Source organism: Salpingoeca rosetta (genome assembly GCF_000188695.1).
Source record: "Salpingoeca rosetta unplaced genomic scaffold supercont1.34, whole genome shotgun sequence".
NCBI lineage: Eukaryota > Choanoflagellata > Craspedida > Salpingoecidae > Salpingoeca > Salpingoeca rosetta.
Genome location: NW_004754900.1, coordinates 551,010 through 576,432, shown reverse-complemented (window position 1 = coordinate 576,432; position 25,423 = coordinate 551,010). Strand labels below are relative to the sequence as shown.

The 25,423-nt window shown below is 54.0% G+C and overlaps 5 protein-coding genes across 6 annotated transcripts in view; 3 read left to right on the top strand and 2 right to left on the bottom strand.

The window, feature by feature from the left end:
• Positions 1-11: 11 nt before the first annotated feature.
• On the bottom strand, positions 12-6,112 carry PTSG_13096 (uncharacterized protein). Its single transcript, XM_004988692.1, has 18 exons — positions 5,998-6,112; positions 5,688-5,875; positions 4,764-4,856; positions 4,180-4,473; positions 3,837-3,926; positions 3,466-3,601; positions 3,189-3,268; positions 2,903-2,979; positions 2,606-2,677; positions 2,302-2,418; positions 1,819-2,017; positions 1,606-1,662; positions 1,285-1,416; positions 1,035-1,130; positions 778-856; positions 595-632; positions 366-455; positions 12-115 (listed from the first exon to the last, which is right to left on the bottom strand). The coding sequence occupies exons 1-18, from the start codon at positions 6,008-6,010 to the stop codon at positions 98-100; spliced, it is 1,869 nt and encodes a 622-aa protein (XP_004988749.1). The 5' UTR covers positions 6,011-6,112; the 3' UTR covers positions 12-97.
• A 2-nt stretch (positions 6,113-6,114) lies between these two features.
• On the bottom strand, positions 6,115-11,999 carry PTSG_13095 (uncharacterized protein). Its single transcript, XM_004988691.1, has 15 exons — positions 11,586-11,999; positions 11,267-11,329; positions 11,095-11,136; positions 10,821-10,941; positions 10,466-10,617; positions 10,050-10,115; positions 9,652-9,723; positions 9,389-9,500; positions 9,008-9,195; positions 8,587-8,753; positions 8,228-8,396; positions 7,180-7,397; positions 6,873-7,033; positions 6,659-6,732; positions 6,115-6,492 (listed from the first exon to the last, which is right to left on the bottom strand). Exons 1-15 carry the CDS (start codon positions 11,814-11,816, stop codon positions 6,211-6,213), a joined length of 2,118 nt encoding a protein of 705 aa, XP_004988748.1. The 5' UTR covers positions 11,817-11,999; the 3' UTR covers positions 6,115-6,210.
• Positions 12,000-12,180: 181 nt separating this feature from the next.
• On the top strand, positions 12,181-20,015 carry PTSG_10782 (the record flags this gene model as incomplete). 2 transcript variants are annotated; one of them, XM_004988690.1, is made up of 22 exons in its annotated part: positions 12,181-12,624; positions 12,911-12,991; positions 13,208-13,319; positions 13,526-13,746; positions 14,012-14,075; positions 14,390-14,474; positions 14,618-14,669; positions 14,989-15,084; positions 15,374-15,490; positions 16,127-16,218; positions 16,427-16,514; positions 16,745-16,804; positions 16,967-17,042; positions 17,385-17,516; positions 17,738-17,860; positions 18,051-18,155; positions 18,424-18,474; positions 18,619-18,669; positions 18,866-19,050; positions 19,200-19,260; positions 19,525-19,619; positions 19,851-20,015. In XM_004988690.1, exons 1-22 carry the CDS (start codon positions 12,577-12,579, stop codon positions 20,013-20,015), a joined length of 2,160 nt encoding a protein of 719 aa, XP_004988747.1. In that variant the 5' UTR covers positions 12,181-12,576. The 2 variants fall into 2 exon arrangements, with proteins under 2 accessions (XP_004988747.1, XP_004988746.1); XM_004988689.1 differs by lacking the exons at positions 12,181-12,624; positions 12,911-12,991; positions 13,208-13,319; ... (4 more) ...; positions 14,989-15,084; positions 15,374-15,490 and having other exon boundaries at positions 15,663-16,218.
• A 409-nt stretch (positions 20,016-20,424) lies between these two features.
• PTSG_10781 (intermediate compartment protein 3) lies at positions 20,425-24,514 on the top strand. Its single transcript, XM_004988688.1, has 12 exons — positions 20,425-20,735; positions 21,047-21,177; positions 21,298-21,340; positions 21,505-21,568; positions 21,791-21,855; positions 22,136-22,260; positions 22,581-22,651; positions 22,872-22,970; positions 23,138-23,234; positions 23,461-23,607; positions 23,878-23,991; positions 24,264-24,514. Exons 1-12 carry the CDS (start codon positions 20,581-20,583, stop codon positions 24,341-24,343), a joined length of 1,191 nt encoding a protein of 396 aa, XP_004988745.1. The 5' UTR covers positions 20,425-20,580; the 3' UTR covers positions 24,344-24,514.
• A 218-nt stretch (positions 24,515-24,732) lies between these two features.
• Positions 24,733-25,423, top strand: part of PTSG_10780 (STE/STE20/MST protein kinase) — a 6,392-nt gene continuing 5,701 nt past the window's right edge. Inside the window, exons 1-2 of the mRNA XM_004988687.1 lie at positions 24,733-24,917; positions 25,293-25,365. The gene's annotated coding sequence lies outside the window, so the exon portion shown is untranslated. The remainder of the gene's footprint in view (positions 24,918-25,292; positions 25,366-25,423) is intronic.

Below are 25,423 nucleotides of genomic sequence, written 5' to 3'. Positions count from 1 at the left end.
GAGCAGCAGCAGCAGCAGCAGCAGCAGCAGCAGCAGCAAGAGAACACATCCAGCAGGTCCTTGTCTGTGGTCATTGCCCGTTCTACTCTGGCTGGTCTTACTCCCGTTTCACGCGCTGTGTTGAGGCGAGCAGAACCAAGCACACAGTCACAACACACCAGCGGTGAGCGGAGCATAGAAAAACAATGAACCATACAAGCGCAATTCCAACGATGATGACATACAAACACGCACACGCACACGGGCAGACAGACAGACAGACAGACAGACAGACAGACACACACACACACACACACACACACACACAGACCCACAAACACACAAACGCACACACACACACACAAAAGCAATCGTGCACGACGCACATCATTGGCAAGCTTGCGGAGCAAATTGCGGCCGGAGAAGACAAGGAGCGCCGACAGCGGCGTCAGGTACATCAGGCACTCAAAGATGTTCTGTTACAGGCAGACGCACAGAGAAAGGGAGAGGTGGTGAGCGGTGGTGGTGGTTGCAAAGAGCACGCACAGTTGAGATGCAAACCACTAGCACGCATGTATGCATGGTACAAAGGGAACACGAGCCGAGGCGCCGTACCAGCTGCAGCCAGAAGGTCACGTAGAGGAGCAGAATGGCTGGCGATGATCGGAGAGCAGGACGCAATGGCGAGGCGGGCGAAACGGAAACACAGTGAGTGGCGCCCTACAACAAAGCGCAGCAAGCCTGCCAGGACGGGGGTTTATCGAGAGCAAACGCAGCTACAACCACACACATACATACCTCCGAGCGATCCGTGGAAGAGGAAAGCGTTGATGTTTGACCAGGGGAAGTAGGAGATGTTGGCGCCAACACCGGCCCACTGAAGAGCAATCCAACAGAAGCGAGGCGCATTGCAGTGAGGCCACTGACCAACGGACACACACACACACACACACACACACACACACACACACACACACACACACACACACACACACAGATAAAAAAGGCGCACGCACGCACGAAACATGAGCAAAGTACATAATCATCATGCTCACCAGGACGAGGAGGACGAGAATTGGGGCGACGACAATGGCTGTGAAGACAAACGACACAATCACGGGCGGGCGAGACTCTGGCTCGCGGAACAGATGCTGCAGACACATGTACATGCACGAGAACAAAGGTGAGGCACAGACATGAAATCCAATGCAGCATGCACGCACTTGCGCGGACCACGCTTGGGACCCAAGGATCACGAAGCCAAACAACCAAACAAACAACCAAACACAAGGCGGAGTGGCACACCTTAATCTCTGGCTTTGGGTCGAAGCGTGAGGGCTGCTTGGCTGGCGGTGCAGTTTTGTGGAAGGTGATGGTCACTGCACCGAGGTCCCACACAATCGCCGGCGAGATTGTCACGTCGCCAACGACAACAGACTGCTCGCAGCAACCGCGCAGATGGCAGCAGGTGAGGTGGGAAGGAAGAAGAAGTTGGACGAGGAGACGTGTGCACGTGCGTGAGTGCGTGAGTGCGTGAGTGCGTGAGTATGTGTGTGTATGGTTGAGACTTGAGGCAAAAGCAACCCTTGAATAAGAGCGCGCGTAACACAACAGCGAGACACTGACCAGCTTGTAGTCGCCGCTGAGGGAACCAAGGACATCCTCGCCATCATCAGCAAGATCCTAACAGGTGCACACACAGAGACAAGAATGAGAAAATGAAATGCGTACGCACGTCAAACTAAACCAACATGGTTCCTTCCACAGTCAACCACAGAAACAGACATGCACACACACACACACACACACACACAAGCACACACACACAGGGGTTCGCACCAGGTCAAAGACAAAGGCCTTGCCGCTGCGCGTTGCCTGGAACTGGACCTCTGCGCCGGTGGCGGCGTGGGTGAGGCGGACAACGGCCTGGTGCGGGGTCACGTCTGCACCCGTATCGTCCTTGACAGCAAAGGACACGCGCAGCGCCTGCGAGTCGTCGGCAGCCAGCGCCTTGCTCAGCTTCTTCGGGTGCGACACGCTGAAAAGGCCGGGGGGGGGTGAGGGGAAGGAGAAGGGACCAATGACGAATGTGAGGTCACGAGGAAGCCACAACGGCGGTGGTGATGTGAGGTGTGAACTTGGTTTTGTTGTGGAGGGGCAGACACATGCACATGTGTTAACGCAGGGTGGCCACACGTGCAAAAGACACACATACACACAGACACAGACAGGCAGGCAGACAGACAGGCAGGCAGACAGACACACACACACGCACACGCACACACACACACACACAGACACACACACACACACACAACGTACGTCTCGCTCTCTGCGACGACGGAGCCGTCAAGAACGGAAATTGTCATGTCGGAGACGGTGGCAGCGGCAGTGACGGCGAGCGACTGCTCGAGGGATGCGCTCAGCGCACCAGCACCACTGCACGAGTACAAAGGAAGCAGAAGAGAAGGTGGTGGTGGTGGCGGAGTAAAGGAGAAAGCGTTCGTTGATGGGGTGGTGAGTGGCGGCTTGTTGAGGTGTTGCTGCAACATAAGGAGTGCATCATACAGCTGCCGCAGAATTCACAAACACACACACACGCACACATCATTTGGGAAAGACTTACGATGCGGAGACCTTGACGGTGTAGATGCCACGGGGAAGCTTGAGGGAGGCGAGGTTGGCAGTGTACACCGTGCTGATGACGACAGCACGCCAAGCACAAGAGGGCGTGACAAAGCGTCGCGTCATAACGCGAAACAAAACCACAAAACAAAGCAGAAATGTGCATGAGTGACGCTTGCAGCTATCGTTCGAGAACACACAAGAATTTGCCCACGCACCGACACACACACACACACACACACACACACACACACACACACACACACACACAGACACACACGCAGGCACGTCCACAGACCTGTCTGTTGCGGCGGCGAGGGCAATGTCGGAACCGACCTTTGACTTGGAGCTACTGCGGATCTCTTTGATCGTCGCCTGATTGGGGTACACACGTGGCAGTTGCACACGTGAGGCAGTGAACAACAACATGCGGATGCCCAACCAACAAAACAAACCAAGAAAGCAAACCAAAAAGAAACAAACAAGCGAACAACGAACGAAACAAACTTAGCACACAACCAAACCCACAACACAAACACGCATACACCCGAACCAGCAAGACCCCCCTCCAACTCCTCTCCAACCTCGGCCTTGATATTCTGGCCAATTGCGTTGGTGACGTGAATCTTGTACACGGGGCTGCTGCTGTGCACGCTGGCAACCTCTGCACAACGAGCAATAGGGGAGCGCACAAGACAGGAGGGTAAGGTGAGGTGAGGGATCACAGTCCAGGAAGGGCAGTCGTCCAACACAAGTGAGCCACACATGTGTACACAATTGACTTAGGACATGCAACACACCCACCCACACCCACCCACACACACACACCCACACACAACCCGGCAAACAGGAAAATTGTACCGCGGGTGAGGACGATGGGGTTGTGGAACTTGTTTGAGGCAAACGTGCCGAGGCCAAGCAGGACGGCAGCGGCGTGCACAACGTTGTGGGTGTCGCGACTGGACGAAAAGTAGTTGACAAGCTGGCGCACCGTCTTCTGCTCTCAGCCAGCCCCAAACAAAAACAAAAACAAGAACAAAACAGAGGCAACACGACAGTGCAGGGCATATTGCATGGTTAGTGGTTCGTGCATTGCACAGTGCCGTGTCAATCACCAATGTCGCCAGTGTGAATGCATGCAGGCATGAGAGCACCAGCGGGATGAAGTGTTTGAGCGAGTCAGTGGAACGCAATACGGGCACTGTTCAACATAGATAGACATCACCACGCACCTCGTCAATGTCGGGCTTGGTGTCGATGGAAGTGGCAAACGCGTAGACGCCGCGCACAACAACAGCCGTTGCCGTGATGCCGCCATCAAACTGACACAAAACGCAGGAGGAGTGGCACGGTTTGTGACGAACGAGGGTCAGGGTGTGCGTGATGCACAGACGAGTGCGCGGGCAGCACCAGCACCCTTGCACACACACGCACGCATATCGCATTTCGTCTCTGTTATCCTATCTTCCCCCCCATACCCACACAACACACACACACACACACACACACACACACACACACACACACACACACACACACACACACACACACACAACACGCACAATACACCCACACCTTTGCAGAGTTGCCAAAGACCTCGGCCTGTGCGGCAAGGGCCTCGGCCATGTCGCTGAACGTCTCCTTGGCGCCAGGGGTGAGCTCGAGGGAGGACACGGCGTCCAGCACGTAGCCAGCGGCACGTGCGCTGTAGTCGCCATCGGCGATGGCCTCAAACTTGGCAAGGACGTCGGCAGTGTTCACGCTGACGCCAACAGACTTGGCAGCGCCGAGGGCGTGGTGCAGGCTGATGGCATCGCCCGCACTGGCAAGCACATCCTCAACCACCTTCTTTCCGCCTTGCACGTTGACCTGTGTGTGTGTGTGCGCGCGTGTGCGTGTGTGTGGTGAGAGAGAGTCGTGTGTGGGTGAGTGTCGTGTGTTGGTGTGTGGTGTGTGTGAGAGAGAGAGAGAGAGAGAGAGAGAGAGAGAGAGAGAGAGAGAGTGTGTGTGTGTGTGTGTGTGTGTGTGTGTGTGTGTGGATGCGGGCGACAGTGTGATCGATCACATTAGTATGCGTGTGGGATGTGCTTCAAACAATCCACAAGTCACGGGGATCCAAACAAAAGAGTGCCAAAACAAAACTGGCGACTGCATCCCACCTTACAGCCCTGGACCCATTGGCCGAGCTGGCTGGCGTAGTACACAGACTTGATTGAATCCGCCTTGGCAGCCTGAGCGGCCTTGCAGAACCCCTGCTCGCGATGCAATGTGATTGGGGTTTGTGAGCATACGAGTGTGTGCGTAGACAAGGAGACGCATGATGCGGTATTTGTGCACAGTATTGCGATGCACACCTACACACCCACCCACACCCACCCACACCCACCCACACACACACACACACACACACACACACCTACACCACCACACTCCCGCACAATTTGGAAGCCATCCAAGTTCTGTAAAATCCGAATCTGGCCTGGATCAATCGTCGTAGGCACGTAAGCCGGGGTCTGCTCTTTTCTCGGAGAAGAGGTGGTTAGATACCGAGACAAACACACACACATCGTTCGACAAGACCTTGATCCCAACACGGCACTCACTCACACACACATCAGTCACTGCACTCGTCATGGAGCAGGACTTGACGGATGATGGCAGCACTGGCCCCACGAGCACCAGCTCCTCCCAAAGCAACGTGCTACAAATGCTCCCGCAACTGCAAACAACAACAGCCGCCGAAAGCGACAGCAACAAACAGGTGCGTTGGTTTGTCATGTCTTGCCTGCTGCCGTGCATGCACTGTTTACAGTACACACAGTCTCGCGCGCTTCCAACAAAGCAAAGTTCCGCTTCCCACTCTGTCCCATGAGGCCGACTCGGCCTCTCATGCACACACACACACACCCACACACACCCACACCCACCCACCCACACACCCACCCACCACACACACACACACACACACACACACACACACATCCCCGCACAACCTCCCATCCCCCCCCCACCACACACCTACACCCACACCTACACCCACACACACCCACACACCCACCCACACACACACGTAGGCATCGCACCTTTGGCACATCTGCGCCGATGGCATGAAGGCCTGAGGCAGCGGCAAAGGCGTGCTCCAGGTTGGAAGCATCCGCACCCTTGAGCAAGGACACGAGCTTCTCACGGTTGCGGGACGTAAAGGCGGCGCTTGCAGTGGGGCTTGCAGCCACCACAGCAAAGCACACCGCCACAACAATGGCCGAAACACCTGCCAAAAAAAAACAAAACGTTCACACCAATCGCAATGAGCACCCCAGAGACAACGAAGCCCCTCACCCACACCTGCCAGTGCATCCATGTCCACCGTCCATCACTGCCACGACCACCAACCTGAACGCATCATCCGTCTTCGTCTGACTTGTTGTTGCTTTCCTCTCTCGATTCACTGGCTTGCTGGTTTGTGTGGTTGTTTGCAGTGCAGCAAGGACTGGCTTTGATTCCCACACATTCGGATTTGTAGATTTACATTTACAGCGTTCCTAATAATCGACAATAAGCGAGAAAAAGAGGAAGAGGAAGAGAACGAGAACGTGCCGTCTCTCATCAATCACTGTCGTTGGCCTCATCATCATCGTCGTCATCCTCGTCCATGGCATTGTCGCCTTCCTCCTCCTCCTCATCATCATCATCATCTTCTTCTTCTTCGTCGTCATCATCGCTCTCTTCCTCAGCCTCATCATCTTCTTCATCTTCATCATCATCGCCGAGCAGCTTCCCAGACGCAGCGTCGTCCTCGTCTTCGTCAGAGTCTTCCATCTCAGACATGCCCAGCACATCATCAAAGAGCGCGTCATCCTCGCCAGGCACCTCCACAGGCTCCCACTCCTGCATGAAACAACAAATAAGAACCACAACGCAGCGCAAATATGAGTGTGGAGTGATCGTGTGGCACAAGCAAAGCACACACTCGTAGCACTTCAGCTTTGAAGCAGCAGCAATTGGGACAAAGGGCACCACAACATGACTGACAGCTGACATGACAAATACTCACGTCTTCGTCTTCGTCGTCCTCCTCCTCGTCTTCACCATCGGCACCAGCTTCCTCCTCCTCTTCGTCGTCCTCCTCTGCACAAGCCGCAAATCACAAGGATACGCACGTGCTGCGGTGAGATCTTGGAAAGAGCACAACGACCACATGACGCACAAAAGAGAGACAGAGAGAGAGAGAGAGAGAGAAGTCTTCACACACCCACACCCACACGAACCGGGCTCAATGTAGACGGCGCGCGGCACAATGTCCTCGTCGACGTCGGCCAGGTCGTCCTCCAAGCCTTGGTCGGTGCGGTCAGCATGCGCCAACAGCAAATCGAGGCGACCAGATAGCCGCGCAATCGCAGGGAACGCCGCAAGCCGCGCCTCAGCCATGCTACAAGGGCAAACCGATGTGATGCAGAGGTGAACAAAAACCATACTGTCTTGACGAACCACGCAACCATTACAGACACACACACATACACAACTTGCCACGCACACGAAAGCAAACACACGACACATAACAACAAGTTCGCTTACCCATAGAGGTCCTTGAGCATGTCTGCGAGGTTGGGCAGGGTGAGGAGATAGCTGGTGTGTGCCATGAGCAGGCAGCGGATCCACACAAGCAGGGACGAGCCGCGGGCAGGGCGAGCCTCCAGCTTGTGCACAATCTTCTTGAAAAAGACCGGCACAAACTTGGGCGGCAGACGCGCAGTCGTCGCCTTGACAATGCGCTCCGTCGCAGAGCTCAAGCACTGCACCACACAAAAGAAGAAAGTATCCATGTGGGCGCACATAACAATGCGATGAGTGCCGAAAGGAGGTGGATGTGTGTGTGTGTGTGTGTGTGTGTGTGTGTGTGTGTGTGTGTGTGTGTGTGGGAAGGGCAAGAGGGAAAACATGAAACAGAAGGTGGGAATTGAGAAAAGAGGCACATGGACAGCACAAAACACACATACACACAGAAAGAGTAGAAACAGAGGAAAGGTGAGAGAGATGAAGTGTCCGACGCGCGGAAGCATCGAAGGGGGTGCGAGCTGCTGCGGCAAGAGTGCGACACCAGCCCATAATGCACCGCCACGCGTCGTTGAACAAAGCCACAACCAGGCCACCCCAGGGAACGGTAAACGCTTTGGTAGGGAAGGGCGAGCCGCAGATCCGTCCCGCCGCACAATTAAGGCGACGAAAGGCAACGACTGACCCCATGGCTCACTGGAGGTGAAACTCCTCAGTTTTCCAGCGAAATAAATTAAGGCGAACTTGGCCACTAAGCACCAAAACGCCCTCTAGCAACTGGAATCCACATTCAAATGTGGTTATGGAGGTGGGGGGGAAGGGAAAAACACAAGGACAATGGAAGGAAGGCGGACGAAGGAGAGTACAGAAAGGCAACGACAGAAAAGGGAGAAGAGGGGACTACGAGAAATTGGAGGGAACAGAGACACAACTCCAAGGACACCGACAGAGAATCAGAGTAAACGTGACTCGAAGAAAGCGAGAGCCAAACAAACAGCAACACATGTGCATCGTTCCATGGTGGCGGCACTTGAAGCACACCACCATACAGACAATGCAGGGGGCTCACCTCGTCGAGGAGGGCGTTATCGGAGGAGTGGAGGGCCTGCATGAGCATGCCAATCAAGGTGCCAGACCGGGGCTGTCCATCGCGCGTGTAGCCTTGCGGCAGCTGATCAGCACCCGTCTCCTTCAGCAGGTTTGCAAACTGCTTGCTCAGCGGCTTGATCGCCTCCTCCCTGCAGCAGAAAGAAAGAAGGAAGGAAGTAATGCGGGTGAGCGAGATGTTGGTGGGTGCATTTTGAATGTGCAAGTGCATGTTGTAAAAGCAAGCACATGCCACCGTGAACGAAAGCCAAGCCTGCGTCTACTGTTTCACAGGTGCATGAGCAAGCACGCATGAACGCGCAGCAGGCGACTGTCACGTACGATGGCTTTGACTGGACGGATCCGACTTGTGCAGCGCCGAGGATGGTGGGCTTCGCTGTGGGGGCGCGGTCCTTGAACAGCTTCTGCTGCTGCTTCGACACAGACTGGAACAGCTCCAGCGGCGCATCGCGCGTCAGCAGCTGGTCCTGAGCCGTGCTCCCCAGCGTCTACACACGCATGCAAAGAAAACGAACAACGACAACAATTCGGTGACAAGGTCGTAGAAAGCAAGTGACGGTTGTGGTGAGATCGAGAGAAAAGAGTTGAAAAGAAGGGGCTGAAAAGCCGACAGAAGGTTGACGCAAGGAAAGGAACCATGGCAACGCAGCCACTTTCGCACGAAACAGCCGAGCCAGTGCACACTACAGTACACATCGCAGCGAATCAACAGTCTCATCAATTGTGGAACAATGTGACGCACCAGGTCCTCAAAGGTGGGGTCGATGGCGTTGCCGCGTGCAATATGAATCGTCTGCTCGTTGCGCTCTGCCGGAAACTGTGCACTAATGATGGACACCTTCTTGGAGGGGACATCGCCCGTCTCCATGCGAATGGTGGCCACAGGCGTCTTGTGTACCTTGCTCAGCCCATCATACACGTACAAGCAACCTGCAGGGAAAGCAAAGCCACACAAGCACACGGCAGTGAGCTGGCTGCCTGAGCACATGTTCCGCGCGTGGAAAAAACAAAAACAAAAAACAGCGACTGCCACCACGCCAAAAGTGATTTGCTTGCCTCACCGGATACAAGCGAAACACTCCAGGGCAGGCATATTAATTTATGCAAAGCGCACAACACGCACCGTTGAGGCCCAAGACAGCGACGCGCAGTGCAGAGTTCTTCTTGGCGCCCGCGGAGTAGGTAACAGCGGCAGGCTGTGCCGGTGATTCAATGGCCATCAACAACTGTTGCTTCTGTTGAACACGCCAGCAAACAGGGAGGGGCGTGATTGCACCATGTGAGGAACGCCATCCAAGACGCGCAACTCCAGGGACATGAGCAACGGCCACGCCAGCAAGCACAATACATGCGCACGCGCACACACACGTTAACAGATCAACGAACCTTTTCTGTAACGTCGAGAGACCACAAGTTGATTTGCCGATCATTATCGTCCGAGGACACAAAGGAGAACACCTGTGTGGAAACCAACGTGACCATGTACATGACAGCGATGGTGACACACGCAAGCGTGAGTTGTGAAGCGCGGGGCGTACACCGTTTGCGGTGTGCGCATGCTGTGTCGGTGTGAATGTGCGTCTCAGTTCAACGTGAAGAAATATGAAATTCAAATATTCGCTTTCATCACAACATGAAAGTCAGTCCAAGCGCGGATGAATATGTTGTTCATCAGTGACGGCCACATGTGTTGTGCGTGTGTTATGTTGTGCGTGTGTGTTGTAAATGAGGTGCGAGCGCGTGGATGTTTGTGCATGTGCCAGTGGGTGAGAGGGACAACTTACACCCTGGACGTCCGACCGCGTGCATAGCAACAACCGAGACACGGGGTTGACGTGCGCTGATATTCTCTGCATTGTTAAGGAAACACAAACAAGGAAGAAAGAAAGATGCACAATGGACAAACCGGAGTGGATGTGAGAGGAAGAGAGCAATGAACATGTCAAGGAGAACCAGTGCCCGTTTGGGTGTTCTGTGTGTTTTGTGCGTTGTGCATGCCTTCATGTGCGTCTCAGTTCAACGTGAAGAAATATGAAATTCAAATATTCGCTTTCATCACGAAAAGAAAGTCAGTCCAAGCGCGGATGAATATGTTGTTCATCAGTGACGCATGAGGAGAGGGATAGAAAGAGGAGGAAATGCCAGGAAAGAGAGGAAGCACGGAGCAGGGGCAGAGAGACGCAAAGCACAATGTGCTCACCTTAAGCTCTGTAGCACCATCAACAGCATAGACGTAGATGTCCCGTCCCGCCACAAGGATCGTGTGTTGGTTATCTGCCGTGGGCAGGCCAGCACTCAACGAGCGCGCAGACTTGACAGCCCTCTTGAGAAACTGCTCACTGTGCTTGCCATCTGTAAAGCATGAAGTGTGTGTGTGCATGAGGGAGAGACAGAGAGGTTGTGTGTGCAAGAGTGTGCACTAGTGTGGCAGATTCAGTCAGAGGTCAAAAAATGCGCCCAAACCACAGGGGCAGGCAAGGTGCACAAAACAAGAAAAGAAAACTGAGGAGAGATCGCAAATCGTGTGGATGGCACACAAGGCAGCGTCAGCTCACCTTGTGACCACTTGAGGACGGTGCCACGCTGGTCAAGCGAGAAGACTGCGCTCGCCTCAGCGTGCCATGCAAGGGCAGTGACGTTGTGCTTGTGTGTTTCGCTATCATCGTCATCGGGTGTCTACAAGAGGGAGGCAAGCGGATGGTGGTTTCAATGAGAAGCGTGTTAAGGAGAGAAGAAGGGGGGGGGATAAGAACTTTTTTCCTCTGCACATGAACGATGCCAATCACACACACACACACATACACAAGACACTCAAACACTCCCTCTTACCCAGAACTGTGTGGCGCCCGAGTTCACGCTGATCAAGCCAATCTGGATCAGTGAACAAACAAAGGTGAGAGTGAGCTTGCATTGAGAGCCGCGGAATACGATTGCCTGATGCAGCACGTTAAGGAGGGAGTAATACGCACACATGGTGTGTCGCAAGCGCATATGCGCAAACCTCGCCCGTGGAATAGCCAGCCAGAATCGTGGGATCTGCCTGCTTCTTGGCTCGTCTTCTTTTCTGTTTGCGTGCATGCGCGTTTGTGTGTGTGTGTGTGTGTGTGTGTGCGTGAGAGCGTGGCATGGCAAAGCGGGCAGAGCGGAAGGAGTGGAACAAGCACGCAGCCACCAGGCTGGAACACACGCAGTGCTCACATCAACAAACGCACACAACACACAGCACACAGGTAGGAGACAGACTAGCGCAATCACACACAGTTCACACACATACAAACAGACGCATAGCACACACACACACAACACACGCGCGAGCGCACCTTTTCTTGTGTGGGCGGTTTCCATGTGAAGCAGTTGATGTGTCGGGATCGTTGTCTCCTGTCAAGGGTTGTGTGCTCACTGTGTTGGTCGTCCTTGTCTGTGGTGATGCTTGTGATGAGCCGCTGGGTGTTGGTGGCGGTCTCGAACACGCGCAGCTGCCCATTCACGCCGAGCACGGCAAAGAAGAACCCATCCGGGCTGAAGTCACACGCCTTGATATCCCCGAACATGGCGTCGAGGTACGAGGGACAAGTGTCGGAGGTGTAAGGAGGGAGGGGGGGGGAATGAGAAATGGGGGAAGACGTGGGATGAATGAACAAAGCCGAGAGACAAGAAGGTGGCACGTGGATGATGTGTGCTTGTGTGCCTTGTGTGCCTGTGTGCGCTGAGAAAAAGAGACTGGAACAACCACGTGGTGCTGCTGAGGAAGAAAAGTGGTGAGAGAAGAAACCAAACCCTAAAACTAGGTTTGAAAACAATTGTGCTGTTGAATATCTCATAAACCCATCGACTGAATTCAGTCGTAACACCACCGTTGGGGTTAAAACAGCATCAAATTACACCGCAACAATAAATTATTTAAAGAAGGAATCCCCGTCGTCAGGGTGCTTCTACTTTGCCTGCAGGCAAAAAACAGCAAAGCGGCAAAAGCACAACAACTCTGAAAGCTTTTCCTTTTGCTTCTTGCTTGCCTGCCCGCCTGCCTGCCTGCTTGCTGAGTGTCCTTCACCCCCTCACCGCCTTCCAGCAGCATCCCCTTCTGTCCTTCCCAACCCTACACGACCCGCATCACACAACCTTGGTCTGTTCTTTCGTCGTACCTCAGCTGTGTGCGACCTTCTCACATCATCACAGCATCACAGCCTTGGCGACTTGAGCTGCCTGGTGTGTTTGTGTTTGTTGTGCTGCGAGAGCGGATAGCGTCGGCTTCGTTCCCTTCCTTCCCTTCTCCTTCCCTGTGTGTGATTCCGTCGCAGCTTGGTAGTCATCATGGTGGAGGAGCTGCAGGTCGCAGCTCAAGACAAAGAGTACCTACAGGTGTGTGTGTGTGTGTGTGCGTGATGGATAAAGGAAGACTGTGTGTTGCTGATGTTCGCCGATGGCTCCTTGGGCCATTTGGTTGATTGGCTCTCCTGCTTCTGCTCCTGCTCCTGCTCCTACTTCTGCTCCTGCTTCTGCTCCTGCTCCTGCTCCTGCTCCTACTTCTGCTCCTCCTGTTCCTGTTCCTGTTCCTGTTCGTGCTGCTGCTCCTGCTGCTGCTCCTGCTCTTTCATCTGATCTGCAGGCAACATCTCCGCCGCAACTGCTTTTGCTGCTTCCCTAGATCTTAGAGGGCCATGAGGACTGGGTGCACAGCGTGTGCTGGTCAAGGCGTGGCATTGCCAGCTCCGGCAGCGATCAATCGGTGCGTGTTGTGTCAAAAGCACTGCCCCACTCGGCATCTCACACAGTTGCTTGCTGACTTCTCGCGTGCACATGCACATGCGCATGCACACGCACGTGCAAAACCTTCCTTGCCTCTCAAACAAACACACCAGCACACGTATGTATGCACGCACTAACAAGCATCGTCCTCCCGTCTCACGTCAACACTCGCTCTCTCGCTCATGCGCTTGTGCAGGTCATTGTGCATGGCCCAAATGGCGAGCTGGACCGCATCTTCGAAGGCACTGCTGCCATCTTTGCTGTCGCCTGGTCGCCCGATATGGCCACCATCGCGTCCGGCGATGCAGGTTGGGGGAGAAAAGTGTGTGTTTATGTTGAGGTGTGTGTTTGAGTGTGTGTGTGTGTTTGAGTGTGTGTGTGTGTGTGTGTGTGTGTGTGTGTGTGTGTGTGTGTGTGTGTGTGTGTGTGTGTCTGCAAGGGTCTTCGCTTATTACCAGTACCCCCCCCCCCTTGCCTCACTTATCCCCCCACCCCTTTCTTTATGGCTGTGCAGAGGGTGTGTTGGCGCTGTGGGACATGGATGGCGCAGAGACACCGCGGGTGACCACCACGGGACATACAGACTGTGTGCGCTGTGTCTCCTTCAACGACCGTGGCAATGCCATTGTCTCCGTGTCACAGGACATGACCCTCAAGCTGTGGACAACAGACCTCAAGTGCACAAAGACATACCAGCTCGATGCAGCCATGCTTACCGTCAAATGGATGCCAAATGTGCGTTGCATGGTTGGTTGTGTGTGTGTGTGTGCGTGTGCGTGTGCGTGTGTGCGTGCGTGTGCGTGTGCGTGTGCGTGTGTGTTGAAAGAGCCACACGATGCGAGTGCGTGCGCTGCGCTGTCACGTGAACAGTGGCAGTTGTATGTTGGTGCATTGTTCACATCACACCAGCCATACCCATGATACATGCACGCTCACCCACGTGCAAAACACCCGCACACATTCCGCTCTGTTCACCCTGTTCTCTGCATGCTTGCACCAGTCACGAACACATGTTGCTGTGGGCGGCGATGGGGGCTTCCTTGCCGTGTTCGATGTGACACAGAGTGAGCTCGTCTTTCGTGGTCGTGGCAGACAGTGCATTGCATGCTTGTGTGGCTGTGTCTTTTGTGTGCCTGTGTGGCTGTGTCTTTTGTGTGCGCATGTGTGTGCACCTGCCTGTCTGTGTGTCTGTCTGTCTGTAGGGCTGCATGCATGCATGCCTTGCTCGTGTGTGTGTGTGCGTGTGTGTTCCTGCAGAGCGTTGCCTCGTCATACCGCACACATCTTCTCTTGTGTCTCACCTCCGTATGCGACTCGCCTGCGTTTGCAAATGCACGCCTTCCAAACCACCAAATCATTACCGGCTCTTCGCGTGCAGGCAATCCTGTACAAACATTTCCATTGCTGACGGGCGACGTCATGTGCTTGGACTGGGCACACCCAAAAGTCTACGCAGGCACCAGGTGGGAACACTTCGTGTGTGTGTGTGTCTGCAAGTGCGCGCGCGTATGTACAGTTGAGTGCTTGCTTGGGCTCCTCTTCTGCCTCGTACAATCTCACCTCTGCATCCCACGTGTCAATGTCACGTGTGGTTGTGGCTCCTTAGCTCTGGCCACCTCGTCGTTGTCAACGCCAAAACAGGCCAAGTCATCAAGGATGTAAGCCATCGTCAATGCATATGTGTGTGCATATGTGTGTGCCAATGACATCTCGTCCCTGTTTCACAACACCGATGCTCTCTCTCTCTCACTCTCTCACTCACTCTCTCTCACTCACTCTCTCTCACTCACTCTCTCTCACTCACTCACTCACTCACTCACTCACTCACTCACTCACTCACTCACTCACTCTCTCTCTCTGTCTGTCTCTCTCTCTCTCTCTCTCTCTCTCTCTCTCTCTCTTTACCTGTGCTCTACTCCGTGTACCTGTGTTCTAACACGTGCCTCCCCTGGTACTTTCTTGTCGCTCTCTGCCCAGCTGAAAGCGCACGAGGACTGGGTGACGGGTGTTGTGTGGAACGCAGTCAAGCGACACGTCGTCACATGCGGCTTTTCGGAGGACCCAACCGTCAAGGTAGTACAGTTCGCATGCGCACCCTGAAGCAACACCAAGTGCATGCCGGCTTGCGCGTTCGGTGCTCACGGAGTACCTTCGTGCATGGCGTGTGTCGATGGCGTCATTGTCCTGAGTAATTTGAGTACACGATGGGTGCCACTATTCCTCCCTTGCACACACAAGCACAAATCGTCTTCTTGCCCCTTTCATGTGTGCATGTCTTCATGTCACCACCCTTTAAGTCTTTTCACCCTCCGCCTCGCCCGATCTTGGCTGTGCCCTCCTTTGCGCGCGCGTGTGTGTGCAGATTTGGGACGAGCAATGCCAGCTTCTTGGTAGTCTTGAGGGTCATCACGCAGGCATCAATGACGTGTGCTGGAGCCCAGACTACACCCTCCTCGCAACTGCATCCAGCGACTCAACGGTGTGTGCATGTGTGCGTGCGTGCACGTGTGCGCGCGTGTGTGTGTGTGTGCGTGCGTGTGTGTGTGTGTGTCCATTCTATTCTCTTTCTTCCCTTTGCAATTTCGTTCACGGGAGGACCACCATCATTCGCTGTAATTGTCAATAATTTTTCTGTTCTTTTCTTTTCTTTCCTTCGCTTTGCGCGTAGGCCCTTCTTCTCTCTGCTGCTTTGTTTGTTTTTGTTGCCCTTGCGATTTGTGGGTGCGTGACGAGCGGGTGTGTATTGAAGCGTGACGAGTTTCGCTCACAGCACCAAGCAGCAAGTGACTGCCCGTGGATTTGCTTGTTGTTGTGAGTGTTAGCGGCCTGCTTTGCTTCTTTCACGTACATCCTCACCATGATCACACACTCCACGCCATCCCACACCTTCACCGGCTGTCGTGGCCACCACCACCACCACCACCACCACCACAACAACAACAACAACAACAACAACAATGCCCACGCCAACAACGACACGCGCACCACCACAACAATGATCCCACCATTCAACCACACACGAACGACTCCAACCACGGCTACCAACACGACCACAACGCATACGTGCCCGCGCGACACCACAACGTCGGCGCTTGTGCCGCTACAACCGCCACAGGTTCGCACGTGGGATGCGTCTGCGTATATGACAGACGAGCTCAGGCAGTCACGCATCGAAACAGGACACGATGAGTCGTGCAGATCATGCAGGTGTGTGTGTGTGTGTTTGTTCGTTTGTGTGCGTGCGTGCGTGTGTTATGTGTGTGTGTGTGTGTGTGTGGCTGTGTGTGTGTGTTTTTGTGCGTGTTTGTATGTGTTCGGTTGCAAGCCACCTTGTCCACCTCCTCCACCCTCTCCCCCACTTCTCCCCCTCTCTCCCTCTCAACCACATTGCTTGCGCCGCTTGCCACCGCATCAGCTGGAGCCCGGACGGCACCATGGTCGCGTCTGGATCGGATGATCGCAGTCTCCGCGTGTGGAGCACAGATGCAGGGCAGAAGATCACCGTACGTGGGGACACGCGTGCTGTTTTGTGTGTTAATGTGTGTGTATGCTGTTCTGTGTGTGTGTGTGTGTGTGTGTGTGTGTGTGTGTATGCTGTTTAGTGTGTGTGCGCGTTCTCTCTCTCTCTCCTTGTCTCTCTTTGTGTCGTGCCGAGTTTTGTTCACATGAAACCACAAAATAATGCTGGCACCATCATCATCACCATACACACACGCACACGCACCCTCGCCAGGTATTTCGGGATCACGACGACTGGGTCAACTCCATTGCGTGGAGCCCAGACAGCGGCAAGGTTTGTGCGTGTGTGTGTTTGTTTGTGTTTGTGTGTGTTTGTGTTTGTGTGTGTGTGTGTGTTTGTTTGTGGTTGCAACTGCACACAGCATCTTGCTCGTCCTCCTTCTGCTGGATGCGTGTGCTCAAAGCGGCTTGCTTTGTATCCACTGCACGTGTCCAGATTGTGAGCGGATGCGGGGACGGAGTCGTGCGTGTGTGGAGCGTTAGAGAAGACCGCCTGCTCTTCGAACTCAAAGGTCAGACATGCGGGCATACGTGGTCAATGCACAGGTGTTGCCGGTAGCAGTAGTGGTAGTAGTAATTGTTGTTGTTGTTGTTGGTGGTGGTGGTGGTTTGCATCTCGAGGAAGTTGTGCCGGTCCAATACAATAAACACACACACGCACACACACACACACTCCCCCCCCCGTTCTTTCTCTCGCACACACACACGCAAACACACACACACACTCTCTCTCACTCTCTACACACATTCTCTCACTCACTCACACACACACTGTCTCACACACACATTCACATACTCACTCATTCACTTCCATTCGCAACCATGACTCACTCCCTACCATGACAACTCTGCAGGCCATAAGGACTGGGTGGAGGCGGTGGCCTGGTCCAGTGATGGAATGCACATTGCGTCAGGCGCATTTGAGCGCGATCCAACCATCATCATCTGGGACGCCGTGAAAGGAGCACAGCTGTTCACATGCAGAGGTGTGTGTGTGTGCATGAGTGTGAGTGTGAGAGCAAGTGTGAGCGTGTGTGCATGAGTGTGAGCAAGTGTGTGAGTATGTGTGCGTGTATGTGTGTGTGTGTGTGTTTGGTCCCAACCGTCACCAGCAGCATCCATTTGTTAACACTCAAATCACTCACGCGCCCTCCACAACACTTCCCTCCCGCGCTCTTTCATCCCTTCTCCACCGTTGTCTGTGCAGGACACGAGGACCGGCTGCTGTCGCTCGACTTCCACCCGGACGGCGATGCCCTCGTCTCCGGCGCCGCCGACAACACCGCCCGCGTGTGGCGCGTGTCATCGGGCGACCAGGAGCGCGTCCTTGGTCGGTGGAATGGAATGGGGTGGGAGGGGGATGGAATGGGGGATGGAATGGTGTTGTAGGACTTGGTGGAAGTATATCGCGCGTCATTGGCGGTTGCTGAGTTTCTTCACAACCACACACACACACACGCTTGTCTTCTTTCCCCCACACTCACGTGCTTGCGTCTTGCCATCACCCTTGTCCACTGCAGCGACGATGACCTCGTGTGTGAATGCCGTGCGCTTCTGCCACACTGGCGTGATGGTTGCCGTGGGATGCAGTGATGGATCGGTCTCCGTCTTTGAGTTCTTCTCAGGTTCGACTGTTCGCCACTATGGTGGCGGTGTTGGTGATGGTAATGATGATGATGATGATGATGATGATGACGTGGATGGTGATGATGAATTGTGGTCAAGCGGTGGTATTGCATGGAAGTTGTGGAGTGGCAGTTGTGCTTGTGGCTTTGGAGGAAGGGTTCATGCGATTGAGTAACGGAGACACGAAGGTATTGAATGCGCTACACAATGTGTGCAACTCACGCGCGCGCGTGTGTGTGTGTTGGTTTCGTGCTGCGCATCAAACAGGCGACAAGCTGTTCTACTTCCAACACGACAAGCACTGGATCTACTGCCTTGGTGCGTCCACGTTCACATTGCCGGCATCCGCAGCCATGCACGTGCCTGCACTCCTCATTACTCACGCGTGTTCAATCGCTCTCTGACTCACACTCACTGACTCGCACTCACGCGCTCATTCACGCTTGAAATACCTCTGCACAGCGTGGTCCCCAATGGATACACACATCGTCGCCGGGTCGGAGGATCACACAGGTAATGGATGGATGATGACAGAATGTGCACAACGGTCTTTGGAGTTCGCACACACGCACTCAATGCGTACTCATGTGCCTGTCCACACACGTATGCACACACACACACACAATTGCTCACACACACACAATTTCACACACACTCACACACTCATTCACACACACGCACACACATGTTCACGCCCTCGGTGTTGCAGTGCGCCTGACGGAGCTGACAGACTTCCCTGCTGGAACAGAAAGCGATGACGACGACGATGATGATGATGCGTCCACTGCGATGCACCTACTGAACGTCCCCAACGGCCGTGGAAGCAACCGCCCCTTTGTGCCCGGATTCCAGCTCGATTCCCCCGTCTTCTCCGTCTCGTGGAACGAAGATGAGGTGCGCGTGCGTGTGTGCGTGCGCGTGCGTATGTGTGTGTGTGTGTCTGAATTGAGTTTTCCAGTTTTCCCTCTCTTGTGTCTCTCACGCTCGACCTTGTTGTCTGCTTTCTCCCTCCCCCATTCCCTCCACTGCCACCTCGCTGTCAGGGGTTGATCTGTGGCTGTGCGTCGGGCCGCTTAATCCAGCTCAGCGTCTGCGTCAAGAAGGGTGCGAATACATGCACACGCGTGCGGTGTATGTGTACACGAGTTTGTGCCAGTGCTCGTGAGCATGGTTGTTTTTGTCGCCTTTTTGTTTTCCTATGCCGTCGCTTTACCACACACACACACACACACACACACACACACACGCATACATATGCATACACACGCATACACACACACACACACACACACACACACACACACACATAACCTGTCATGACCAACGCTCCACCCCCCTCCTCTCCATGTGTTCTGTTTGTCACAACAGGGCGCCGGTCCACCCTCGCGTGGGAAAAGAGTTTCAGGCGCACGAAGAAAATGTCAAAGTCCTTCCGCGTGTCCTCGCACTTCTCAGAGACCAGCGTGAGTGGCATGCACTGGCGTGTGCATGCGCCATCAATGCGCAACCTACCCGCCTTTTACACCCGCTCACGTTCACACACACACACACACAAACAACCACACACACACAATCTCACACACACAAACACACACACACACACACACACACACACACAAACAACCACACACACACACACAAACAACCACACACACACACACACACACACACACACACACACACAAATCCGACAGTCTGTTGCGAGCCCGCCAAAAGATCCGTCCTCAAGGCCGATGACGGTTCATCCGCCCGTGGAGGTGCCACTGGACCTGGGAGAGGGGTCTGCAGATACAAAGCCGCCAAAGAGCCCCTTGCCCTTGCCGCGTAAAGTGAAAAGCAGCATCTGCACCCTGTTGTGATTTTTGATATGGTGTGTGATGCTCTCGGTGTGCTGTTGTCCGCTACGACTGCCCCTTGTTCCTGTCATTGTGGTTGGTTGGTTGGTTGCTTGCTTGCTTGTTACCTTTGTTGCCGCTGACTCGATGTGACATGCAGTTTTTGTCACTCGCTTGCTCTCCTCTCTGCCTGGCTCTTTTGACTCTCCCTGCCTGTTACCATGCTGCTCATTGTGTGTATGTCTGTGTGTGTGTGTGTGTGTGTGTGTCTGTGTGTGTGTGTGTGTGTGTGTGTCTGTGTGTGTGTGTGTGTGTGTGTGTCTGTGTGTGTCTGTGTGTGTGTGTGTGTGTGTGTGTGTGTGTTCTCGTCTTGGTTTGTTCGTTGGGTCCTTTGTAGAAATTTAATGAACCTTGTCGCCACTTTTCGTCAATACTGCCACCTCAAACACAAAACAACAAGCAAAGCAAAGCAGCAGGTGTTGTGCTGTGCTGACTGCAGCTCTCTCTCTCGTTGCTTCCCTCCCTCCCTTGCTTGCTTGCTTCAAGGAGACAGAGCGAGACACAGACACGAGACCACAGAGACAGCGTCATGGCTGGTGGTGACGTGTGGTCCAAGCTGCGCAACTTGGACGCGTATCCAAAGACGCTGGAGGACTTTCGTGTGAAGACGTTCTCCGGTGCAGCCATCTCCATTGTGGCCATCCTGCTCATTGTGGTCCTCTTTACCTCAGAGCTCGTGTACTAGTAAGTCGCACACGTGTGGTTAGCGTGCGAATTTGTGCGTGCGTGCGTGAGTGAGTGCGTGCGTGCGTGCGTGCGTAAGTGAGTGTGCGAGTGCGTGCGTGCGTGAGTGAGTGACTGTGCGTGTGCGTGAGTGCGTGCGTGTGTTTGTTCTCTGGCCTTTTGAAGTTTGAAGTGCATGTTGTGGTGTAGCTGCGACGACACACAGTGTTTGTTCAAGTGTGCTTTGCCAGCCAGGGCGCTCACTGGTGCCCCTCTCCTTCGCCCATTGTTTGCGATTTTTGCGCGCCCCTTTCACACCGGCCATTGTGCAGCCTGTCCACTGAGGTTGAGCCTGAGCTGTTTGTTGACACATCCCGCGATGAGAAGATGCGCATCAACGTGGACGTGACCTTCCACAAGATGGCCTGCGCCTTCTTGCATCTCGACATCATGGACGTCTCTGGTGTGTGTATGTGTGTGTGTGGATGTGTGTGTGTGTGTGTGTGTGTGTGTGTGTGTGTGTGTGGTGCTCCAACACACGCACCTGCCTCATCGTTTCCTTCGTGGTCATGTCACACTGCAGGGGAGAATGAGCTTGACGTGGAGCACGATATCTTCAAACAGCGGTGAGGCGTGTGAACCTCACGTTATGTTATGCTGCCCAAGTGAGAACGGTGTGGGGGACTACTGTTAAGGTGCGTGACAGTGTCACAAGCCGCCACACGCTCACCCATTGTGTGTGTGTGTGTGTGTGTGTGTGTGTGTGTGGTGCGATTGCTGCTGTGTTCAGGTTGACTGAGACCGGCACGCCCATCTATGAGGAGCCGGAGGAAGTGGACGACTTGGGAGACGAGGTCTGTTGTCATGTGTGAATGTGTGTGTGTGTGTGAATATGCGCTTGTTTGTATGTGTGCATGCGCGAGCTAATGTGCGCGTGCATGTGTACATGCGTGCACGCGGTACTCGAATACCGCCTCCTTTTCACTGGAGTTCGTCGTGCACTTGTTTCATCCTCACGTCATCTTCTTCTCCCCACCCCCTCTTCACCTCACCTCCATATCCTTCATTCACTGCAGTCTGACAGCGCTGTCGGTGCTCTGAAGATGATGAAGGAAGGCCTCGATCCAAACAGATGCGAGAGGTGCGTGCATGTTGCGTGTTTGTGCTTGTGTGTGTGTGTGTGCTTGTGTTTGTGCTTGTGTGCTTGTGTGTGTGTGTGTGTGCTTGTGTGTTTGTGTGTGTGTGTGTGCGCGCTTGTGTGTGTATGTGTGTATGTGTGTATGTGTGTTTGTGCTTGTGTGTTACGCGTTATTGTATGTGCTTCTCGTGCTGTATCACGCCAACTCGTACCCTGCCCAGCCACCCCCCCCCCACATTTCACCTCACCTCACCACCACCACCACCACCACCACCACTGCCAGCTGCTACGGGGCGGAGAGCGAGCAGAACAAGTGCTGCAACACGTGTGAGGCCGTGCGTGAGGCGTACAGGCGCAAGGGCTGGGCGCTCACAGACATCCAGGGCATTGAGCAGTGCGAACGCGAAGGTGTGAGGTGTTGGTTGGTTGGTTGGTTGGTTGGTTGGTTTGGTTTGTTTTGTTTGTTTTGTTTTTATGTATGCATGGTGTGTTCGTATGCGTGTGCATACATCTCTCATGTGCTCTCTTGTCCTCACCACCACCACCATCATCATCATCATCATCATCATCATCATCATCATCATCATCATCATCATCATCATCATCATCATCATCATCATCATCATCATCATCATCATCATCATCATCATCATCATCATCATCATCATCATCATCATCATCATCATCATCATCATCATCATCATCATCATCATCATCATCATCATCAGGGTGGACGGAGAAGCTCAAGGCGCAGGCGAAGGAGGGGTGCCGCATCTACGGCCATCTCGAAGTCAACAAGGTGCCGGCCCTGCACTGCACGCCATGTGTGTGTATGTGCGTGTGTGTGTGTGTGTGCGTGTGTGTGCTTTGTGTGTGTGTGCGTGCGTGTGTGTGTTGTGTTTGTGTGTTGTGTGTGTTGTGTGCTGCGTTCTCGTCCTTGTTGCATGTCATCACCATTCACATGACTGCGTCACCACCGTCACCACCATGTGTATGTGTGTGTGTGTGTGTGTGTGCAGGTTGCCGGAAATTTCCACATTGCGCCTGGCAAGAGTTTCCAGCAGCACAGCATCCACTTCCACGACCTGAACTCCTTTGGCCGCGAAGCCCTCGGGAAGGTGACAACAACAACAACGGGGAGATGGTAGTGTTCTGGGTGATGATGAGGGTGGTGGAATGGATGGATGGATGGATGGTAAAGCCGTCATGTTCCCTCACACAAAGTCATGTCCACACACTCTCCCACTCACTCACACAACCACCATGACTGCCACCTGCGCTGCAGTTCAACATGTCGCACACCATCAACCACTTGTCGTTTGGCATTGAGTATCCTGGTGTTGTCAATCCCCTCGACGGCCATTCGGAGACAGCAGACAAACGTCAGTCTCCTTTGTTTGTGTTGTTTGTGTTGTTTGTGTTATTTGCGTTGTTTGTGTTGTTTGTGTTGTTTGTGTTGTGCGCACGCTGTCGTGTGTGCGTAAGGTGTGCAACATTAACTGGCGTGTCATCATGTTCTCTTCACCCTCCAAGCCGCCTCTCTCACTTTCTTCCAACCACCACCATCAACCACCACCATCAACCACCATCAACCACCACCATCGCCAGTCGGGGCGACGATGTACCAGTACTATGTGAAGATTGTGCCGACGCGGTACCGCAAGGCGCGCGGGCAGGAGCTCAACACCAACCAGTATTCCGTCACCATGCACCAGCGACACATCGACCACAAGGCCGGCCAGACGGGGCTTCCAGGTGATGGAAGACGCACATGGCAGTCATGTGCTGTGTTGCGTTGCGTTGTGTTGTGTTGTGTTGTGTTGTGTTGTGTTGTGTTGTGCTGTGTTGTGTTGCCTTGAAGCATGGCACCATCGGCTGCGTCTGCTTGTGCTCATTTACGCAACCCGTTCACACGCCCCTCTCCACACCTCTTCCCTCACATTTCATCCTCCCCCCCCCCTCTCCACCCACGCCCTCGCCCACGCCCACGCCCACGCCACCCGCTTCCAATCCACGTGACGAAAGGCATGTTTGTCATGTTTGAGATCTCGCCCATCCTGGTGCAGCTCTCTGAGCGGACGCACAGCTTCTTCCACTTTCTCACGGGCGTCCTCGCCATCATCGGTGGCATCTTCTCAGGTGCGCTGTACACACACACATGCACACAGACACACACACACACACATGCACATGTACAACCTTCTGTGTTGTCGTTCATGTTATATTCGTTTGTTGTTTGAACAGCGCTGTGTGTGTGTATGGAGCAGTCGCACTGCAGCTCTCTGCGTTCAAGTCGCACTCTCACTCACTCCACCCCACTCTCGCCCCAACACCACACTCACTCTCACTCAACCCACCCTACCTTCGTCCCCCCCCCCACACACATGTGCCCACTGTTCGGCCAACGCCAGTTGCTGGGATGATTGACTCGTTTGTGTATCACGGGCTTCGCTCTCTCAAGAAGAAGCAGGAACTCGGCAAGCTTGGTTGAGCAACACAATCCTCACTCACCTCTGTGTGTTATGTGTTTTGTGCGTGTGTGTGTGTGTGTGTGTGCGCGCGTGTGCGTGTGTGTGTGTATGTCTGTGTGTGTGTTTCTTCGTTTCTTGTCTTTCCTTCCCTTCGTGTCTGTGTTTAGACAAAGCAACAAGGCAGCACAGGACGCATGTGTGTGATTGAGTGAGTGATTGAGTGAGAGAAGGTGTGTCAGACACACACACACACACACACACACACACACACACACACACAGACAGACACACACACACAGACACACACACACACACACACAGACAGACAGACACACGCAGACACACACAAACTGAATTCAGTGTCTCGTCACCATAGACTGAATTAAGTCGTTACATTCCTCCGCCCCCCCTTCAATTCCGAACAGCAGCAAGTGAAGCAAGCAACCACGACCAACGACAACAGCGCACACAAATCATCACGCCATCAGCAAAGGACGGACGAGAGCAACCCACAGCACATCACCCGCTCCCCCTCCCCCTTCTGTCCTCCTCCTCCACATCGGCCCCCTCCTCGTCTCGTGGCGCTTCTGGGAGGTGCGCTTGCACACGCGCCATCACCACTGCCTGTGCATGTGTGTGCGTCGTCACTTGGGGTTGCTGTGGGTCACACGACCAAGGCACAGACGCCGGCAAGCAAGCAAAAGCAAAGCGCAGTGCTGTCCTTGCTTTTACTTTTTGTTTGATTTTGCTGTGCCGTTTTGCATGCCTTGCATGTGCACCACAACTGCACACCATCATCTCAGAGCTCCTCCACCTGCTTGTGCGTGCGTTGTTGTTGGAGGGGAATCGCCATTGCTCCCCCAAATCCAACTCAACCTTACCCTTTCCCTGTCTTCCTGTGTCGCACCATCTTGTTCCAAACCCCCCTGTTCCTCCTCCACTACTACCACCACCACCACCACCATCCAGCGTTGCAGTCGTTTTGCCAAGCAAGTGAGCATTTCCACGCTCTGACACAACCCCTCCATCGCGTTGCTTGCTGGTGGGTTGCGTGTGAGAGCGCTAGTGTATGTGCGAGAGATTGAGTGTCGGTGAGCATG